The following is a 17,650-nucleotide window of genomic DNA, read 5'->3' as shown; positions in this document are numbered from 1 at the left end:
GATACTTTGATCAAGTTGTTGCATTAATGTTACTTTTACATGTTATTCTCATATTTTTTGGTATTTATTTGATATTTCCTATCTTAGATTGGTTGTTGCTTCATGAATAAAGCATTTTATTTATTTATTTGTATTTTTTGATATTTTTATCTTTTTAAAAGTTTTTAAAAATATATTTTTGAGTCATATGTTTTATGCCTCGAGGTTTACACCTCACTTCATTTTTGGTGGAGCACTTCGCTATGCCTCAATGCTTTTCACAACATTGGTGGAAACTCTGGGCTGATACATATGTGGCGTGTCTAATACACAACAATTCTTTGTTCTTGGGAACTTTTGGGCAAGGGAAAATCTCTCCATAAACTGTTAATTTTTGTTTTTTTGAAAAAAATTGGGAAAGTCCTGGTACATTTACAGTTAAAAAGTATAAGAAAAAACAGAAAATTTATAAAAATATAAAATTAGACAAATCTTGATGATATTGTAATATATCAGAAATAGGTGAGATTTGGCACTGCTTGTGAAAATCTCATGATAGTATCATAAGTGCTAAAAATCTCAGTGACATTTGTGGCAATAGTCTGATGCGAAGGAGAGAATGTGTTCAGACTCTTCAGAGGGAGGGCCTGACCTCATTAAAATCTTTATTTGTTTTTTTTTGGTAGAAACAAAATCTGAGACAAAGTCAAAGGGAGATGTTAGACTTTGGTTTTGTAGTAACATTTTCAGTGCATGTTAGTGTCATGCAAACACACCTAAGAAAATGTGGACGGGATGGAATTGCACATATCCTAAATTTGGATGCATGGATGAAGTCGAAGATAAGATTGGTTAATTTTGACTTCTTCTCTTGAAAAATTTCTCACTATTTTCATTTGTCTCAGGGGACTTATACTTTAACAATCGGGTATCATGAACTCTCTGGGACAAAATTACCCTTAAAGAAGCCATTGCTAGTGATGAGGAAGACGGCCCAAGAGAAGCAAGCTCATGACAGCACAAGCACTAGTCATTTGGCGGCAGAATTGGACGTCATAGGCATCATCAGACATCGAATTCTTTTCAAGACCAGGCCCAAGGCATTAATATCTAGTACGTCCATTCTACTTAAAAAATTATGGTTACACTCCCTTATTCACCAAGGATCTCACCTAAGCAACCCCAGCAGGGTTCAAATGAGCTCTACTACAGCTTATTTTTTCACTCTGGTAATAATCTGGATGGAGCGAGAACCAAATTGTATTGCTGAGATCCATCTAGATCTGGGTCAAGATTCTTTTCTGCAAGTTCAGATGAATCAGATCCATCTAGTTCTCACTGAGGCCAAGATTTAAGAGTATAGCCAATGGTTGCCAGTTGAGGAAGCGGGAGCGGGAAGCGATACGGGAAGCGGGAGCGGGAAGTGAGGTACTTTCAAAATTTTAGGAAGCGGGAAGCGTGGGACCACTTAGGAGCGAATCGGGAATCGTCTCGGAAGCGACCTAGGAAGTGAGGGGGAAGCAATTTTTTTTTAAAAATACAAAAAATTGAAAAAATGGGGGAAGTGTGATGGGAAGCGCACTTCCCATTTAAAAAGGGTGCTTCCCCACGCGTTTCGGAAGCACGACGTTCTGCGCTTCCGAAGCGCGCTTCCCCACTTACCTAGGCGCTTCCGGTAACTCTGGTATAGCCTGTACTGTGCATTGCCAGATGGGTCTGATCCATTAGCCTAATAGCTAAACCCACTCCAAATTTACTGTTTCTTAAGTCCATCCAGGTTTGGATTGGCTCATATAAGCTCCATAGCATATTGTGGTTGGCTTGGCTTATAAGTAGGCTCGAGAGGCTTTACAAATTCCAGAGATCTCTTTAGCTAATGAATTGGGAATATTGGGCAAACCTTGTTCTAACCTGCTGATTTTCACCCTAGGTTTAAGTATGCGTGATAATATGATTTGGCTTACTTTATGATAATTTATGGTCCTTGTTGTTCTAATAACCCAGGTAATTTTCCCAGCCTATCTCACAGGGATACTTTAATTTATGCTTGTGTCGTGTTCCCTTGCTTGTATACTATTTCTAATGGGAAACTGCACAAAAATGGCATGTCCCGTGTCCCTTTGAGCCTGTTCATGTGACAGGCTGCAACAAAAGTATTTTTCTCAATAGAGGCAATAAGTAGGCACCAAGAAATTTCTTAGCAACTTGAGCTTGGCTTGTTTATCAGCTCATTTATGCTCATGGGATTGGCTACTAAACCGAGCTGAAGTTTAGGTCTCAAAATTTAGCAAGCTATGTTCACCCGAATTCAAGTTTGGGTTCTACAGATGCATTTATTTGCAAATAGAGAGAAACATACTACTTATGTAGTAACTTGTAGGCACAGAGATTTATCCTGTGCATGGACTGAGCATCTCATGGGTGAAAACATGTTCGATGAAAAGCTGTGCGCCCATGATAATGGGCCATCTGTAGTTACCGGAAGCACTTGGATAGAGTGAGAATCCTGCTTCTTAGGAAACCTGACTAAGAAGGGGGAAGCCACCCACTTGCAGAATGAGCAGGAAGCAGTCAAGAGTCCTGCTTCTGACAAGGAACCTCAATTTATATTCAAGAATCCTGATTCCTGAGAATGGGAAGTGAGAATTTTGAAGCAACTATTCTATGAGCTTTTAGTTTTCCCTTTTTTGTTTACCAAAAAGTACCATCCATATTATATAATTGCTTATTTAGATTTGTTAGTAGTTAAAAAACATTGTGGAATATGTTGACTATTGCATAAAATTTTCTTTAAGTCTTTTTTAGTACTTTATTATAAAACTTGTGTTACCTTTCATGAATCTCATTCTCGTCTCAAATATATCACAATTTTCTTTTTTGACTTTTGCATGGTTATTTCTTTGTTTTCTTTCAAACAAAATGAGTTAGGATCTTTTGAAATAGCTTGTAGAATATGATATCCATGTACTAAATTATTTTCCATGACTTCACACGAATCCTGTTTTTCTTTCCAAATGGTTTCCTTGTCGCTTTCACCCCACCTCACTTCCTCAATTGTTTCAAACTTTAAAATTGTGGCTTTCTACTCTTGATTCCCATGTCCACGCTCTTGCTTCCGCTCTGGCAACTATGGGCCACACAGCCAGCTAAAGTTCTTGGTAATAACTTTTGAGTTGAAAGGCTGCTAAACTATTCCAACACTTGAATATCTCCAATGTTGCTCCATGTACCATTGCTGACTTGTGTCGTCTTGGTGAATTTAAATCGACACAGAACCACCCACCAAAGAAAGGAAGGCCAGTACTTCAAGCGTCGCAGTTGGTTGATCAAGCAATTCATTCCATATTATGCAACAAACGAGGTTCATAATATTGAGGGCTCACGTCCGTTTCCCGGTAACTGTGATGCTTCTGGAGCAGGTTTTATTAGAGCATGTGCATCTGTGCACTACTAATGGCCCTCATCTGCCTTCAGTATTTTCTTTCAACTATTATTGTTTGCAAGGATGATTACAGAACATGAATTGCTTTATGTGTGAATATGTTCACAAGGGGGAATTATATATATATTTCTAGTGTCTAAATCCAAGTATGAGAACTTTCTCTCTAAATTAAACTATTTCTTGCAAAAGATCAGAATATGATTTTACTCAAGAATATATATATATATATATATATATATATATATATATATATATATATATATATATATATATATATATATATATATATATATATATATATATTGAAAGCGTCGAACAAGCATTGGACACACGGTTGTGCGTCAAAAGAAACCTCTTTAGTGGTGGTCAAAGACCGCTGCTACTGACCTGTTTTGCGCTAAAAAAATGCCACTGATTCGTGCATGTGATCAGCGGTGCTCGTTTGTTTGATGGATGGTCGAATAAACTGGGTGTTCGACAATACATCCATCTCATATATATATATATATATATATATAATGGGTTGGCATAATTCCCTTGGTACTCAATATGCCAACGTACCTTCTCACAGATTATCTAGGGCAGGATGATCCACCCAAAATATGGTTCCTCTGCAATTCGAGAACATGCCATTTTGATCCTGATAAAAAATAAGATTTGATTCGGTTGTAAAGCATTTGGTCAGGTCTGGACCTTGAGCCTGAACTAGAATCTGATCAATATGTAAATCTCACCAATGTCAACCTGACATGAATCGGGGTAAAAAGTATAACCTACTGCAGGAATTGAGCTTGGGAACTATCAGAAAGCAATTGTACAACCTTCCCGAAGGGATGAAACTTTTTGTCAACTTTAGAACTCCTTTTTCTTTGCGAGATTGGGTGCAAAACCTTGCTTTTTACCACACCGGAAATCTTTGGAAGTTTTTACCTGATTCAGAACTATTGCAAGGAATCAAAGGTGAGTTTTTACAATTCTATTGGAAGCTTTTCCACACGCCGGGAGGCCTTTGCATTATCAGTTTTTTCATATGCTTTGAGAGGAGTTTGCAATAGCAGTTTTTCCATATGCTTGAGAAGCCTGTGCGTCTCCAGATGCCAAGACTTCCCACCATCTCCTCTTTTACTTAACCCCAGACGACCAATAATGCACACATATCGGCACAACTTGATTTTCAGAAATTATTAAACAGTCACCCCCATCAACCTCCAAGAATTACAGGTAACAAGTACCAAAAGAAATCAGAACTACCAGTGAGACCATTTTCCCAATTCCTTGGTTGGAACTAGGCAGATTCCATCAATGCAACCCTTGCTTGGAAAAACTTTGACCCTGATGCCAAATTGAGTAAACAAATGCTTTTGTCGCAACAAGTACATTATGGCCTCGTTTACACGGCCCTTAGAGGGATTCTCATGAGAATCAGTCATGAGCTCCACCCATGACCGACTCTCACATTTGTGAGAATCATCCTCTTACAACCAAGGAAACGTTCCCTATATGTTTTCGATCCTACATGAACTGCCAGAAAGACTGAAAACCAGGCAGAATTTTCCAGCAGAAAAGGGCTATACAAGCAACTCATCAAATCTGCAGCCTGCTTGTTCGTGCATTAAAGATAGTCACTATGAATATCAATTTACATTGTAGTTTCTTAACACTGTTTCAAGGTCATAAGACAACCAGCATATCAAACAGATTACGGAAGAAATGAGTGCGGAAAAAGACATTTACACACTCAAATTGATTCACATACGGCTTCTAAAACACAGGATGAGACAGGTCTATCGGAGACCTCAAAGCCTACCAGCTGATCAACAGATGACATTCCTGAAAGTCAAGAAACAGAAACATAGTTATAAATGGCAGTAATTGATGCTTGCTTTAGAATAGACCAGCTAAAATGAGGACAGAAGTTAGAGGAGATCCAGCAACACTAGGTTTATTGATCTGACAAATGGAGTCACTATAACCACCAAAAATTGGCTCACTGTAATGAGCCAGGATTTGACCCACGGCAACAGGGGAAGCCAATTGACTCATAGGCACCAGATGATTCCCGTACATCATATCAATGCTAAACTAGCAAGCACAAATAAAAATGTTTTCCAAAAAGAAGCAAGCCACGACTCCAGACAGGCAAGTGTAATAAATTCAATTAAGTATATGTGCCAAGAGACCTTGTGGAAAGGTCAAAACAATGGAATAAAAATTTACTTGATTAGAAAGTACACATTCTTTTTTCCCTCCATACCCATCCCCTAACAATACCAAAAAAAAAAAATCCTCACCCAAAGACTAACTGTATCATCATATTAATGTGTGAAGGGAAAAGGATAAAACAACCTAAAAAATGTTTTCAATGAAAATGCCACCATCAGGCCCATCTTTAAACATGCACAAGTGTGAATAATCTAAAACCACTTGAAGGTATTGAATCTCTCATTAAAAAGAGTCCCATAATACAAGAAAAAGGAAAAGAAAACTGCTAAACATTATAATAGATTAATAACCTTGCATTGAGTATATAGGCTGGAAAGAATGTATTGGCAAAGTTGATGTATCCATATTCCATGATGTCAACTACGAAGATGTAACAGCACCCCTTAAACAACTCACTTCTGGAAGAAGGAAGAGATGGAGAAGATATTCATGTGTGATGTAACACATGCTATTCTAGCCATCCCTCTACAGATGCACTTCGATTAGGACTCAGTAAAACGAAAAGTCATCAGTCCTTTTGGTTTGCAGTAGATAACCTTTACCTGCTCATCATTCTAGCTAAGTTGCCATCTTGAGCACACATCTTTTCCTTGGAGGAACCTCTAGATCACAAAAGCATAGGGCAGATTCATATGCCCACTAATCCTCACAAACTTCAAAAGGACAACCCAAGTCCTGTGCACTGTGATTAATCCATCTCTCCTAAGTCCAACTTGGCTCCAATCTGTTCACCCACCAAGCACACATGAACATCCTCTCCCAATCTACCTTCATGACATAATTCCAGCCATCAAAATCATCTATCCTTTGCTAATCACCAGAACCCAACCGAACTTGCATGAGGGGTTTTTATGCTCATGGACAGTTGATGAATAAGCTGACCATCTTGGTCACTGTCGAATTAGGCACGTCCTCTTTGCATGCCACCACCACTTCATCAATCACACGCCCTCTTTGCATACAACATCTAAGTAATTGCAAGAAGATCGGACGACTAGGAGGCTAGATCGACCTAATTGAAGGCATTAGTGTGAAGATCCGCTCAAATTCCTTTAAAGTTTGTCATTTTCAATATCATAACAAATATATCCTTTTTGGTTTTCGGCATAGCTCAAGAAAACACAAGGAATAGCTTTTGCGGAAAGCTTGTCTTTTTTGTTAGAAAAGACAAAATATTTACAACCAAAGATTCTTAATCGTTTATAGTCGGGGGACATTTTAAACAATTTTTCAATAAGAGAACTATTTTCAAGAGTGGTTGAAGGCATTCTATTAATTAAGTAGACCGTCGTTAAGACAACTTCGGCCGAAAACCTTCTTGGAACATTTTTTGATATGAGAAGAGTCCCAGTGGTCTCAATAATGTGCTGATGTTTTCTTTCGGCCAACCCATTTTGTTGTGGTGTATAGGGACAAGATCTTTGATGAACAATTCTTTGTTGATCAAGGTAGTCTTTAAAATCGTTTGATAAAAATTCTCCTTTAGAATCAGACCTAAAGATTTTAATAGAGGCTTTAAATTGGTTTTTGACATATTTATGATTTTTTTTAAAGCAATCAAAACTTTGGATTTGAGCCTAAGAAAATAAATTCATGTATGTCTACTATAGTCATCCACAAATATAACATAACAAGAAACTCCTCCTTTAGACATAATTGGTGTCGATCTCCATACATCCGAATGTATTAACTCAAATGGTTTTTAAAAAACAAAATGACTAGGTCCAAAAGGCAAATATTTCATTTTTCCGAGAATATAAAATTCACAACTTAATTTTTTTTCATTACATTTTCTAAGAAACATAAACAAATACATTTTTTACATGCTCGGATGTCCTAATCACCTATGCCAATTTTCAATATCCTTCTTTTCAACAAAATTACAAAAAACTTGATTTGAAAGTTCTAAATTATCCACGAAGTAGAGGTCCCCTCTTTTATGGCCTCACCCAATCGACTTCTCGGACCGGAGATCCTGTACCAAACAACCATTAGATGATAAAGTAACCTTACATTCATAGTCGGTAATTTGATAAATGGATAAGAGTTTTAGATTCAGTTTAGGTACTACTATAATGTTTGGGACATAAAAGTTTTGGCTATTTTTAGAAGAATTTTTTAAAAGTACCAAAAAATTGGATTTTTAAAGATGTTCCATCGGCGGTTGAAATATAAAATTCATTGAGGTTAATGTGACATTTGGATAATATGAACTCATTAGAAGTCAGATGGAATGAGGCACTGGAATCAAAGATCCAAGAAGTCTTACCGGTGTCTACACATGTAGAGACGACTGCACTGGAAAAGGAAGAAGATTGACCTTTGAGTAGTGGTTGTAGGGCTACAATGAGTTGATCAAGCGACATGTTCCCAACACTTTTGGAGCCTTCATTTACACCACCTTTCTCGAATGATGGCCTCATGGAGGCAACTTTCTTTTCTTCTCTTCTATATTCACTTGTCCTTTTTGGGCAAAAATGTTTGATGCGACCTGGTTCATTACAAAAGTGACATGATTTTCTTTCTAGAATCATAGTCATTTGAGTTTCATCTGAAATGTGGAGGCTTATAGGCTCTTGTGTGATTTTCGAGCCTTGACATGGCACCGATTCTTCATCTTTTGTAGAGGAAGATTTTTTCAATTTATATCCTTCCATAGTTAATTCTTCAAAGAGTTTCAATTATGAAAGGAACACCTCCTCTATAAAGGAGAGTCGATTTAGTTCTTTCAAGCTCAGGTCTAAGCCCATTTACAAAATGACAGAAATGCTCTGTTTTGATTTATTTCTCACAGAGTTCTATGTCTATGAGGCAATGCCACTTAGACTCTAGGAGAGCCAACTCATCCCAAAGAAGAGAGAGACTAATGCTCATCTCTTCTTGTGTCATGGTCCTCACTTTCGTTTGGAGGTTACAAACATGGGCTATATCCCTTAGAGAATACATGTCATGGAGATACTTTTAAGCATCACTAGCAAACTCAAATTTTGCTAAACTTGAACACTTTTTTATGTCAACACTATTAATGAGTCATCCCGTGATTTTCGAATGACCTATCTTCTATTTTTCCCATCTTCTTTCATAGTCAACAACTTTATTCATATCTTCTCCTTGAAGCGCCACTTCCTTGCCATTTCCGTTCTTGGTGAGAACGAGCTTTGGTTCTTTCTCGTAGCCATCAATCAAACCCCATAGACCCTTTTCCCAAATTTTGTGCTTCACTATGGACGCCCATATCACATAGTTAGTATGAGTCTACGGGAATGAAAATGATGACTTCTCGTTCATCCTCCATAAATACAACAGAAGAGATGAAATAACTCTCATAGCCATAGCTGCCATTAGGAATTGACCAATCTATCATATAGATGTCAAAAATGTGTTCTTAAATGGTGAGTCGAAAGAAGTTTATATGGATCCTCCACCAGGATATGAAATTTTGACAGGAAAAGTTCTTCATTTACGTAAAACCTTGTATGGTTTAAAACAAGCTCCTAAAGCCTAGTAATGATAGATTCAGTTCCGTTATGATTAAACTTGGTTTTACATCTTATTATACTGACAATGCTATGTTTGTTAAGAAATATAATATAGATGGTGTTATTATTCTTCTCTATGTTGATGACATGATCAACACTGAAGGGGACAAACAAGAAGTTAGTTATATTAAAAATATTTTAAAACAAAATTTTGAAAAGATCGATCTAGGTTTTCTTAGATATTTTTTAGGGATTGAGATTGTAAATTCTACTCATGGTTATTTACTATTCCAATCTACGTTTGTTACTGACATAATTGACCGGTCTTAAATTACAGACAAAAAAATGGTACACACCCCTGAAGTGATTAACGCAAAAATAAAGATAGATGATGACACACCCTTAGACAACCCCACTCCTTACCGCCAAATGATTGGGACTCTTACTTAACCATTACCAAACCTGACATTTCTCATGCAGTGCATACAACTAATCAATTTCAGCATTCTCCTACAACTGTGCACATGGGTGTTGTTACGTGCATTATTAGATATTTACAAAATTTCATCTCTAAAGAAATTTTATTATTTTCTTCCTCCCCCTTGACTTAATTGCCTATAGTAACTCTGACTGAAGAGGGGATCCCAATGATAGATGCTCAACTACGGGTTTTTATGTGTTTATAAGTGACTCGCTGGTATCTTGAAAATGCAATAAGCAACAAAAAATATCTTTGTCATCGACTGAAGCTGAGTATCACACCATGGCTACCATGCCATCGTCTAAATTTATGTGGTTGAGAAGATTGTTAGAAGACACAGGGGTATATGTAGACACCCTCAAGGTTATGTTGTGATAATAAAAGCACCATCTATATAGTTGGCAATCACATTTCATAAACGGACCAAGTATATCAAGATGGATTGCCACTATGCTCTTAAAGAGTATCTTAAGAAGACTATCGTTCTGCTATATGAAGCATCAAAATTTTAGCTCACTAATTTCTTCGCAAAGGCGCTTCCTTCTCTCCTCGGTTTTATTTCTTACTTGACAAACTTTCGATGATCCAGCCGTAAGTTTGAGGGGGAGTGTTAAGTTGTACATATACACACGTATATGTATATATTTTACATTTTTTAGTGTTGTAATAGGAAATACCATCAGGGGTATTTTGGTCATTTCCTAATCTTATAATAGGTTGTGCCTATTAGGGATGCAACAATCTTTTATATGTTTTCCTTTTTATTTCTTATAATTTAGTATTTAAATTATTGTTGAGGGTATTTGTGAAAAATCCAGTCGTTGGGATCTCCCCAACAACTCTATTTCTAGTCGTTGGAGAGATCCCAAAGGCTCTATGAGACTTGCTATGTGTATAAAAGGGGGTGTTCCTCTTCTTGTATAGCTAATGCTTTCTCAAGCATTTATCCTCAATAACATTAATATTTTTTACTCTTGTTTTAGTCTTTAAGTGGCTTGTGTGACTGTATTTTGTATTGACCCATAAGTGGTTTTGATTGTGTATGTTCTTGTGTTCTTGTATGCCCATAGAAAGCACCCACTTGTACTCGCTTTCTAATTTCATTACACTCGTTTCACTAGAAGCTCGCTTCGAAAGTGAGAAACTCCTCGCTTCCCCAAAAAGAAGAAAAGCTTTGGGAAACCCACTTCCAAAATATGGGGAACTCAATTTCCTTTAGCGGGAAGCCCACTTCCCTCTTAGTTTCCCAAATCAATTCCCCTTTCGTTTCCTTAAAGTTTGTCTTTGGTTTCTTGTCACTTCCCACTCACTTTCCCCACACTTCCTACATTTTTAATATTAGAAAATTATAATTTTTTGATAACGAGCTTGCATGTTGGTTTTATATCCTATTACATTTGTATTGATGTCATTTTTTATTTGCTTTCGCATGTGCTTCATATTGTTTTCTATGTGTTTCCTTTTCATTTTTCATGCACTTGCATAATCGCTTCATAATTGTATCTTGCTTCCCGCTTCATACTACTTTGTAGCACTAGCTTACCCGCTTTCGCGCTATGTCACATGGGTGCGGGTGCGGGTGCGACACGGGTGCAGAGCGATTTTAAAATTTTTGGACACGGGGACTCGGCTATATATATATATATTTTAAAAAAAAAGTGCAAAGACACAGCACAGTCCACAGTGCAGCGCCCCCCCCCCCCCAACCAAAGATTTTTTTTTAAATTCTATAGCCCATAAAATTTAATTTTTTTTTTTTCAAAAAATGAACCAAAATGACCCTGGGTGCATTGACTGCACCCAGGGTCGGGTTGACCGAGTCCGAGCCGCACCCGTGTCCGCACCCGTGTCTGTGCATGTCGACGCGGGTGCGTCGACCTTGGAGCCGAGTCCGTGTGACATAGCTTCTGCGTCTTATATCCATTTTGTTTCTTGGTAACTATGGTTTGTATCGCTTGGAATAACTGGATTTTCATTTGGAGAGTTCTCCCACTGAGTGCTCCACTGGGAGGATCCCTACCTCAAATTAGGGAATTGACTCTTAGACTCTAGAGAGATCTAGCATTTAGGGGAATAAACTCTCATATACACCCTTCATCTATCCCAAACTATTATCCTAGTCATTCCATAGTTTTCCCTCTCATCTTCCCTCCAATTTCCACCTCATCGCCTCCATTATCCTAGTCTATTATTATATAGAAAGCACCGTCACTAACTGATTCGAACAACACCCCCTAAAAATAGGGAATCCATAAAAATAGAAAATCTCCCCCACCCACCCTCTCTGTGTGTGTGTGTGTGTGTGTGTGGACGGGTTGAGGATGCCATTCTCATAGAAAGAGAAGGGCATGGAGGTCTGTCTCTTCTTTCTGATTTTTACATTTCAATTGATTTTATCATTTAATGATGGTTATGCAAGAACCAGGGGGAAAAGAAATATCCTTTCCCCCTTTTAAGGTTTTTTTTATAAAAAAATTGAGATTTTGAGTTTTCCTTTTGACAATTGGCACAGTACCTAGTTGGTAAGAGAGATTTCCATGGATTTCAAGGTAATTCTTCTCAAATTTTTATTATCGCTTTGCGGGAAGCCTCTCTTGTGTGTGTGTGTGTGTGTTTGGTGCAGAGCACCAGCACATTACTAGTATTCTATTAACACAACCTGCATGCTCTGCACCCAGTAGCTCAATACAAAGGCTATAACAATCACTCTTACAGTTGTTACATCACTATTTTGCTTAACATACACAGCTTCATCAGCTTACCTCCAGAATCTGGCTAAAGTAGTAAGAGGATTAAAATGACATCTATCCGAGGAAGATGTGCCGGGTTCATAAAACTGCTAAATCCAAAAATTACAATAATACCCTTGAGGTCTAGAAATGTCAAGATAGCCCCAGAACATCCTCTACAGCATAGAGAACTGATATCGCTAACAGATCTATCCATAGGATGTTCCTAAAAATCCTTTATATCCAATCTTGAACTTGACAAAAGCATAACCTAGTTCAAGTATTCGTATTTAAGGATGAAAGCATAATGTCGTCAGAGATATGTCCTACCGAGAAAAAAAGCAATGAAGGGGGAAAAAGGCACATAAAATGAATGAGGAAGGAAAGGACAAAAAGGAGGAAAAAGGGAAAGGCCCTGCGGGAAGCAGTGTTGTGGGAGAGAAACAAGTATAAGTTAGAATACAATAGCCAAGAGCAGGATTGGGATCATGGAACATAAAAATCATAGCTTAGGCTAGAACAAAAAAATAAGACATCAAAGCTATCAAACAACTCAAGTGGAAGGAAGAAAATCCTAAAGGATCAGGCCTAGCATTGACAAGCCAATAAAAAAAGATTGTACAAATGTGTATCAAAGTGCTTTTTATGGACCATGAGGTCTTTCATAGAGCTATGAAAGATGAGACAAGTTCAAAAGGCATATGAAAAAGCCTAAATGGCAATTGAGATGGGACAAAATCAAAGTGACCCAATGGTTTAAATATCAAATCTAAGCAAAACTAAGACATGTTGTGCTTATATGACCAACTTTTCTTCTGCTCCAATTCTTGAAACCAAACAACCCCAACCCCGGGTCTTATCATTGCTAAAATCAGTCAGAGAACTGAAGTTAGACAATTTGGACACTCATATGACTGATCTTTCTAATATTCACCTTTTCTTTATTACTAGACCAGAAATGAGAAGAGTAATAGTGTGACTTGGTTCCAACATCCAAGTACACACTACTAATAAACATCAGAGTATCATTTAGTCATATAGCTCCAGTTTCAGAAGCTCAAACCATTGATGTGGACCATTACATGCAAACATAATTTTCTTGGTTAAATATAAATCAAGTGATGCAACCAGTCAATGATTGAGTCATTGACTAATGACTACAAGTTCAATTGTGATTTATGTACGATTTAGAAATTAACCAAATAACTAAGTTGGCAATCATCATGATTTGGTCCTAAATGTAGAGCATGCTCCAGTCATATATCTCCGCTTTCAACAGCTCAACCCAGCATTTTGGACCATGGCATGCAAACATAATTCGCTTGGTTAAATATAACATAGCATAGCAGCCAGCCAATGGTTGAGAAAATGCCACCTATGGTTCAACTGTCCTTGGTCTACACAGAAAACACCAAGTGGCTAAGTTGACGAATGTCATGATTTGATTCCAACATTCAAGTGCAAAGCACTAATAAATATTAGAGAATGATCTCGCTATGCAGCTCCAGTTCCAACAGCTCAAACCAGTGATATGGACCATTACTTGTGAATATAATTATTGCAACCAACCAATTTGAGTGTAGGCCAACTATGGGTTTGATGGTTCTTGGTCTCCTATACAATGTAGAAATTTCTAAATAACCAAGTTGGCATTGTCAAGCCATTGGATCCTTAAACAAAGGCAGAAAGAAACACAAAACATCACATCACATCCCATGGAGATCAGGCCCACCAAAACTTGAGGGGGAAAAGACGTTTTCAAATATCATCCATACAGTTGAAGCAATGTATTACTTTTAAAAATGGTTACATCAAGCTTCTACTTATCTTGGGAAACTCACTTCTTTGGCAGACATTTTAGATGGCCAAAATAAACTTTTCAACCATAAATTTGAAGCAATGTACTATTTTTAGCACGGTTGCCGGAAGCTTCTACTTATCTTGGAAAACTCACTTCTTGGAAAGCACTTCAGAAATTGAAAACTAAGCATTTTTAAAACTCACTTCCCTTACAATGGGAAGCATGTTTCCAATGGCATCATAATTTCAACATGAGAATCAAAATTTCACCAAAAACCTATGTATTTACATAATTGATGAATTGTGATTCCTATAAATCTATTTTAATTAGACTAAAGCATCACATCTTAAATGGAAATGGCAATACATTTTTTATAATACGCTAAAATGTAAGTATTTTCAACTTTATTGAACTCAAAAGTAATTTAGGTTATTCACAAGTCAAGCCACGAAACATCCAAAACTTTCTTCTCATTACAAAATCACATACACTATTACTTTTTTATATAATTTATAAGTGTGCTACATTATTATTAATAATAATAATAAAAGAAGAAGAGTAATAGTATATGTGATTTTCTAATAACATACATGTTATGTTTTGTCTATTGCTTATTGTTGATTGATTTTATGTTGTATACATGTTTGTTATTAATTTTAGCAGTTTTTTTACATATTTTATGTGTTTTTTTAATTCTTTTTATTTGAGGTACCACCTAGTCCGCCTAGTCTTTTTAGGGGCTCACCGCCTAGGCTCTGCCTAGCACCTTTGACAACTAAGTTGCTTACCAGTTATTATTGTGATTTATAGTTGAGCATTTCAAACCAGATTTTCTTTTTATAATTGATATATGCATAATTAACTAATTTCATAATCATATACTAAAAAAATAGAAATTTTATTTTGGTTTTAAGAAATCTGAGATGAATTAGTAGTATTATATTGAATCTTTTGATTTATGCATTCTAAAAACTTATTAATTCACACGTTAACTGCTTCTTAGTCACTTCTTGCTTCCCGCTACATGTGTACTTATAAATCCCTAGTTTCTTCCACTTCCTGCACCGCTTCTGGATTCTGCTTCCCTCTTTGGCAGTCTTGATTTTTAGAACCAGCAACAAACTCACCACAAGTAAAAAGAAAAATCATTCAACAACAAACTATCTTGAGCGGAGATGAGGCTATTTGATAGGCATGGACTCATCACACGAATGCTCACAAATCGGGTGATGCCCAGTTTAGGCATATGTTTAATTTCCCCACAATTTTCTAATCCAGATCATAATAGACAATCTTAAGTGTTGCTCAGAACAGGTAAATTTACACAGTTTTCCTGAAAACCACTTCCAATAAACCAGACAACCAAATTCCGCTTGAAATAAATAAAAAACAAAATTTTTCAAAACTCCGATGGTTGTAAGCAAGAACTCATCTCCTAATTTCAACTAGGCAGCGTAATTCAGTTCATATTCGAGAACTGATGTAGCCTAAATTTATCTTCCCCATATTTTAACAATCAATCCGAAGAAAACCAACAAAATCAGGATATCGATTAAAAACAAAAAGAGAACCCTAGAGAGTGAATCAAGATCCCCCCCGAACATGCCGTGGAATTCTGGCAATCTGCCACGATTACTCGAAACAGAAGAAACATAAAAAAGAAAAAGCGGAAAACCGATAACAAGCTCAAAGAAGAAGAAGAAGGAGACGTAATTACCCTAATCTTTGACGATGCCTAACCGAGGAGTACCGGTCAATCGGTGCCGACGTTCGCGGCGACGTGAGGCGGCTTCTCCGGTTGGTTCTCGGGGAGGTCATGGATGATGGGCTTGGTGAGAATCAAGGGGCGGTCCTTGGCCTCCTCCTCGTCCTCGGCGTCGGTGGTGCTGAGGTTGATGCACGAACACCGCTCGAGGGAGGCGAAGAAGGCCGAAGCGACGCTCGCGCCGACCCAGTTGGCCACCCGGTCTAGCTTATCGCACGTCAGGAAGCTGCTGATGCTCTCCATCTCCTCCGGCGATCCGCTAGGGTTTCTGCAGGTCGACGGTCGGATTCCGACCGAGAGACGGTGGCGGAAATGATGGGAAACGGTAAAACGGAGGACGGAATTCGGGACAAAGAACGTGGTGCGCAGGAAGGACGTGAGAGAAGCGAGGACGGCGATGTATATATCGGGTCATAGGAGGAGCCTGGGTCAAGGACTGCGATGGGCATCCGGCCGTTGACTTGACTTTTTGAATGACGAAGACGCAAATATTTTCTTGAGCTGGTCCGTATTTAAATACGGGCTTCCTGGATCTACTAATATAGCCAGGTCCATATTGGATTTCCGATCTCTTTGCATTCCTGCATTACCAGCTATGTAAAACCACTTGCGGATAATTATTGTGCTACCCTTAAAAATAATGGTACTTCTTAGTGTGCTCAACAAGACATCACAATATTCTTTTCATACCCACTAACTCATTTCTGGGTGATTTTTTAAGCATTTATAACGCTTTTACCCTTCCCTAGAGATTGTTAGTGACACTTCTTTTTTAGCGATACTCCCTTTTAGCGACACTTATTTTTTAATGATACTCTCTTTTAACAACACTCTTAGCCACACTTCTTTTTTAGCGATACTTTTTTTTACCGACACTTATTTTTTAGTGACTCCTTTTTAATGACATTTTTTTTAACGACACTCTTTTGTAATGGTACTTTCTTTCAGCCACACTCCTTTTTAGCAACACTTCCTTTTAGTGACACTCCTCTCCACAGCATTTTCACCATCGCTTGTTCCTAACAAGTGACACTCTATTTTTATTACAGCGACATTCCTCTTTTGAGACATTTTTACAGTTGTTTGTAATAAACTTCTTTCCAGCGAGACTCCTCTTTAAGACATTTTCACTGTTAGCCCCTGACAAATTATTCCTCTTTAAGACATTCTCACCATCGCTTGCACGGCAAGTGACACTCCATAGTTATATTTTTTAGGACAACGACACTATTTTAGAACATTTAGTGTCGCTTATACTCTCGGTAAGTGACACTCCTTTTTAGAACTGCGATACTCTTCTTTAACATACACAACACGAATTCATTAATTTTTTAAACTTACAGTATGGCAAAACATTATATATGTGTGTGTGTGAGAGAGAGAGAGAAATACTTCAAGTGATGGCATTTTTTAAATATTTAAAAATGTGAGGATACTATGGTATATATATATATATATATATATATATATATATATATATATAGAGAGAGAGAGAGAGAGAGAGAGAGAGAGAGAGAGAGAGAGAGTTAAGGCACAAGAAAATGAGGGTAGCTTGTTATTTCCGACCCACATATTATGTATTAAACGGTTAAAATGTAAAAAGCAATCTTTGTTGGTTTTTATGGTAAGGTTGGGCTTAGGCAGACCTCCTATCAGTTCATTGACACTCGTAAACCAGTCCGGTGGTTTATCTTTCCATATAGCACTCGCATCCGGGTCAAGACCCCACACATTCCAAGACAGGATTTTCA

The 17,650-nt window shown here is 37.5% G+C and overlaps 2 protein-coding genes across 2 annotated transcripts in view; one reads left to right on the top strand and one right to left on the bottom strand.

The window, feature by feature from the left end:
• LOC149845093 (chromosome transmission fidelity-like protein) overlaps nt 1-3,542 on the top strand; it is a 30,676-nt gene extending 27,134 nt beyond the window's left edge. Inside the window, exons 2-3 of the mRNA XM_089997459.1 lie at nt 885-1,092; nt 3,253-3,542. Of these exons, the coding sequence (XP_089853585.1) occupies nt 885-1,092; nt 3,253-3,305 (261 nt within the window). The 3' untranslated portion in view covers nt 3,306-3,542. The remainder of the gene's footprint in view (nt 1-884; nt 1,093-3,252) is intronic.
• Nucleotides 3,543-5,022: 1,480 nt separating this feature from the next.
• LOC149845092 (uncharacterized) lies at nt 5,023-16,274 on the bottom strand. Its single transcript, XM_089997457.1, has 2 exons — nt 15,852-16,274; nt 5,023-5,251 (listed from the first exon to the last, which is right to left on the bottom strand). Exon 1 carries the CDS (start codon nt 16,140-16,142, stop codon nt 15,888-15,890), a length of 255 nt encoding a protein of 84 aa, XP_089853583.1. The 5' UTR covers nt 16,143-16,274; the 3' UTR covers nt 5,023-5,251; nt 15,852-15,887.
• Between the last annotated feature and the right edge of the window lie 1,376 nt (nt 16,275-17,650).

This window comes from Nuphar pumila, chromosome 2 (genome assembly GCF_984573655.1).
Source record: "Nuphar pumila chromosome 2, dmNupPumi1.hap1.1, whole genome shotgun sequence".
NCBI classification, from domain to species: Eukaryota; Viridiplantae; Streptophyta; class Magnoliopsida; order Nymphaeales; family Nymphaeaceae; genus Nuphar; species Nuphar pumila.
Note: the sequence above shows the minus strand (reverse complement) of the source record. Positions and strands in the feature narration are given on the sequence as shown.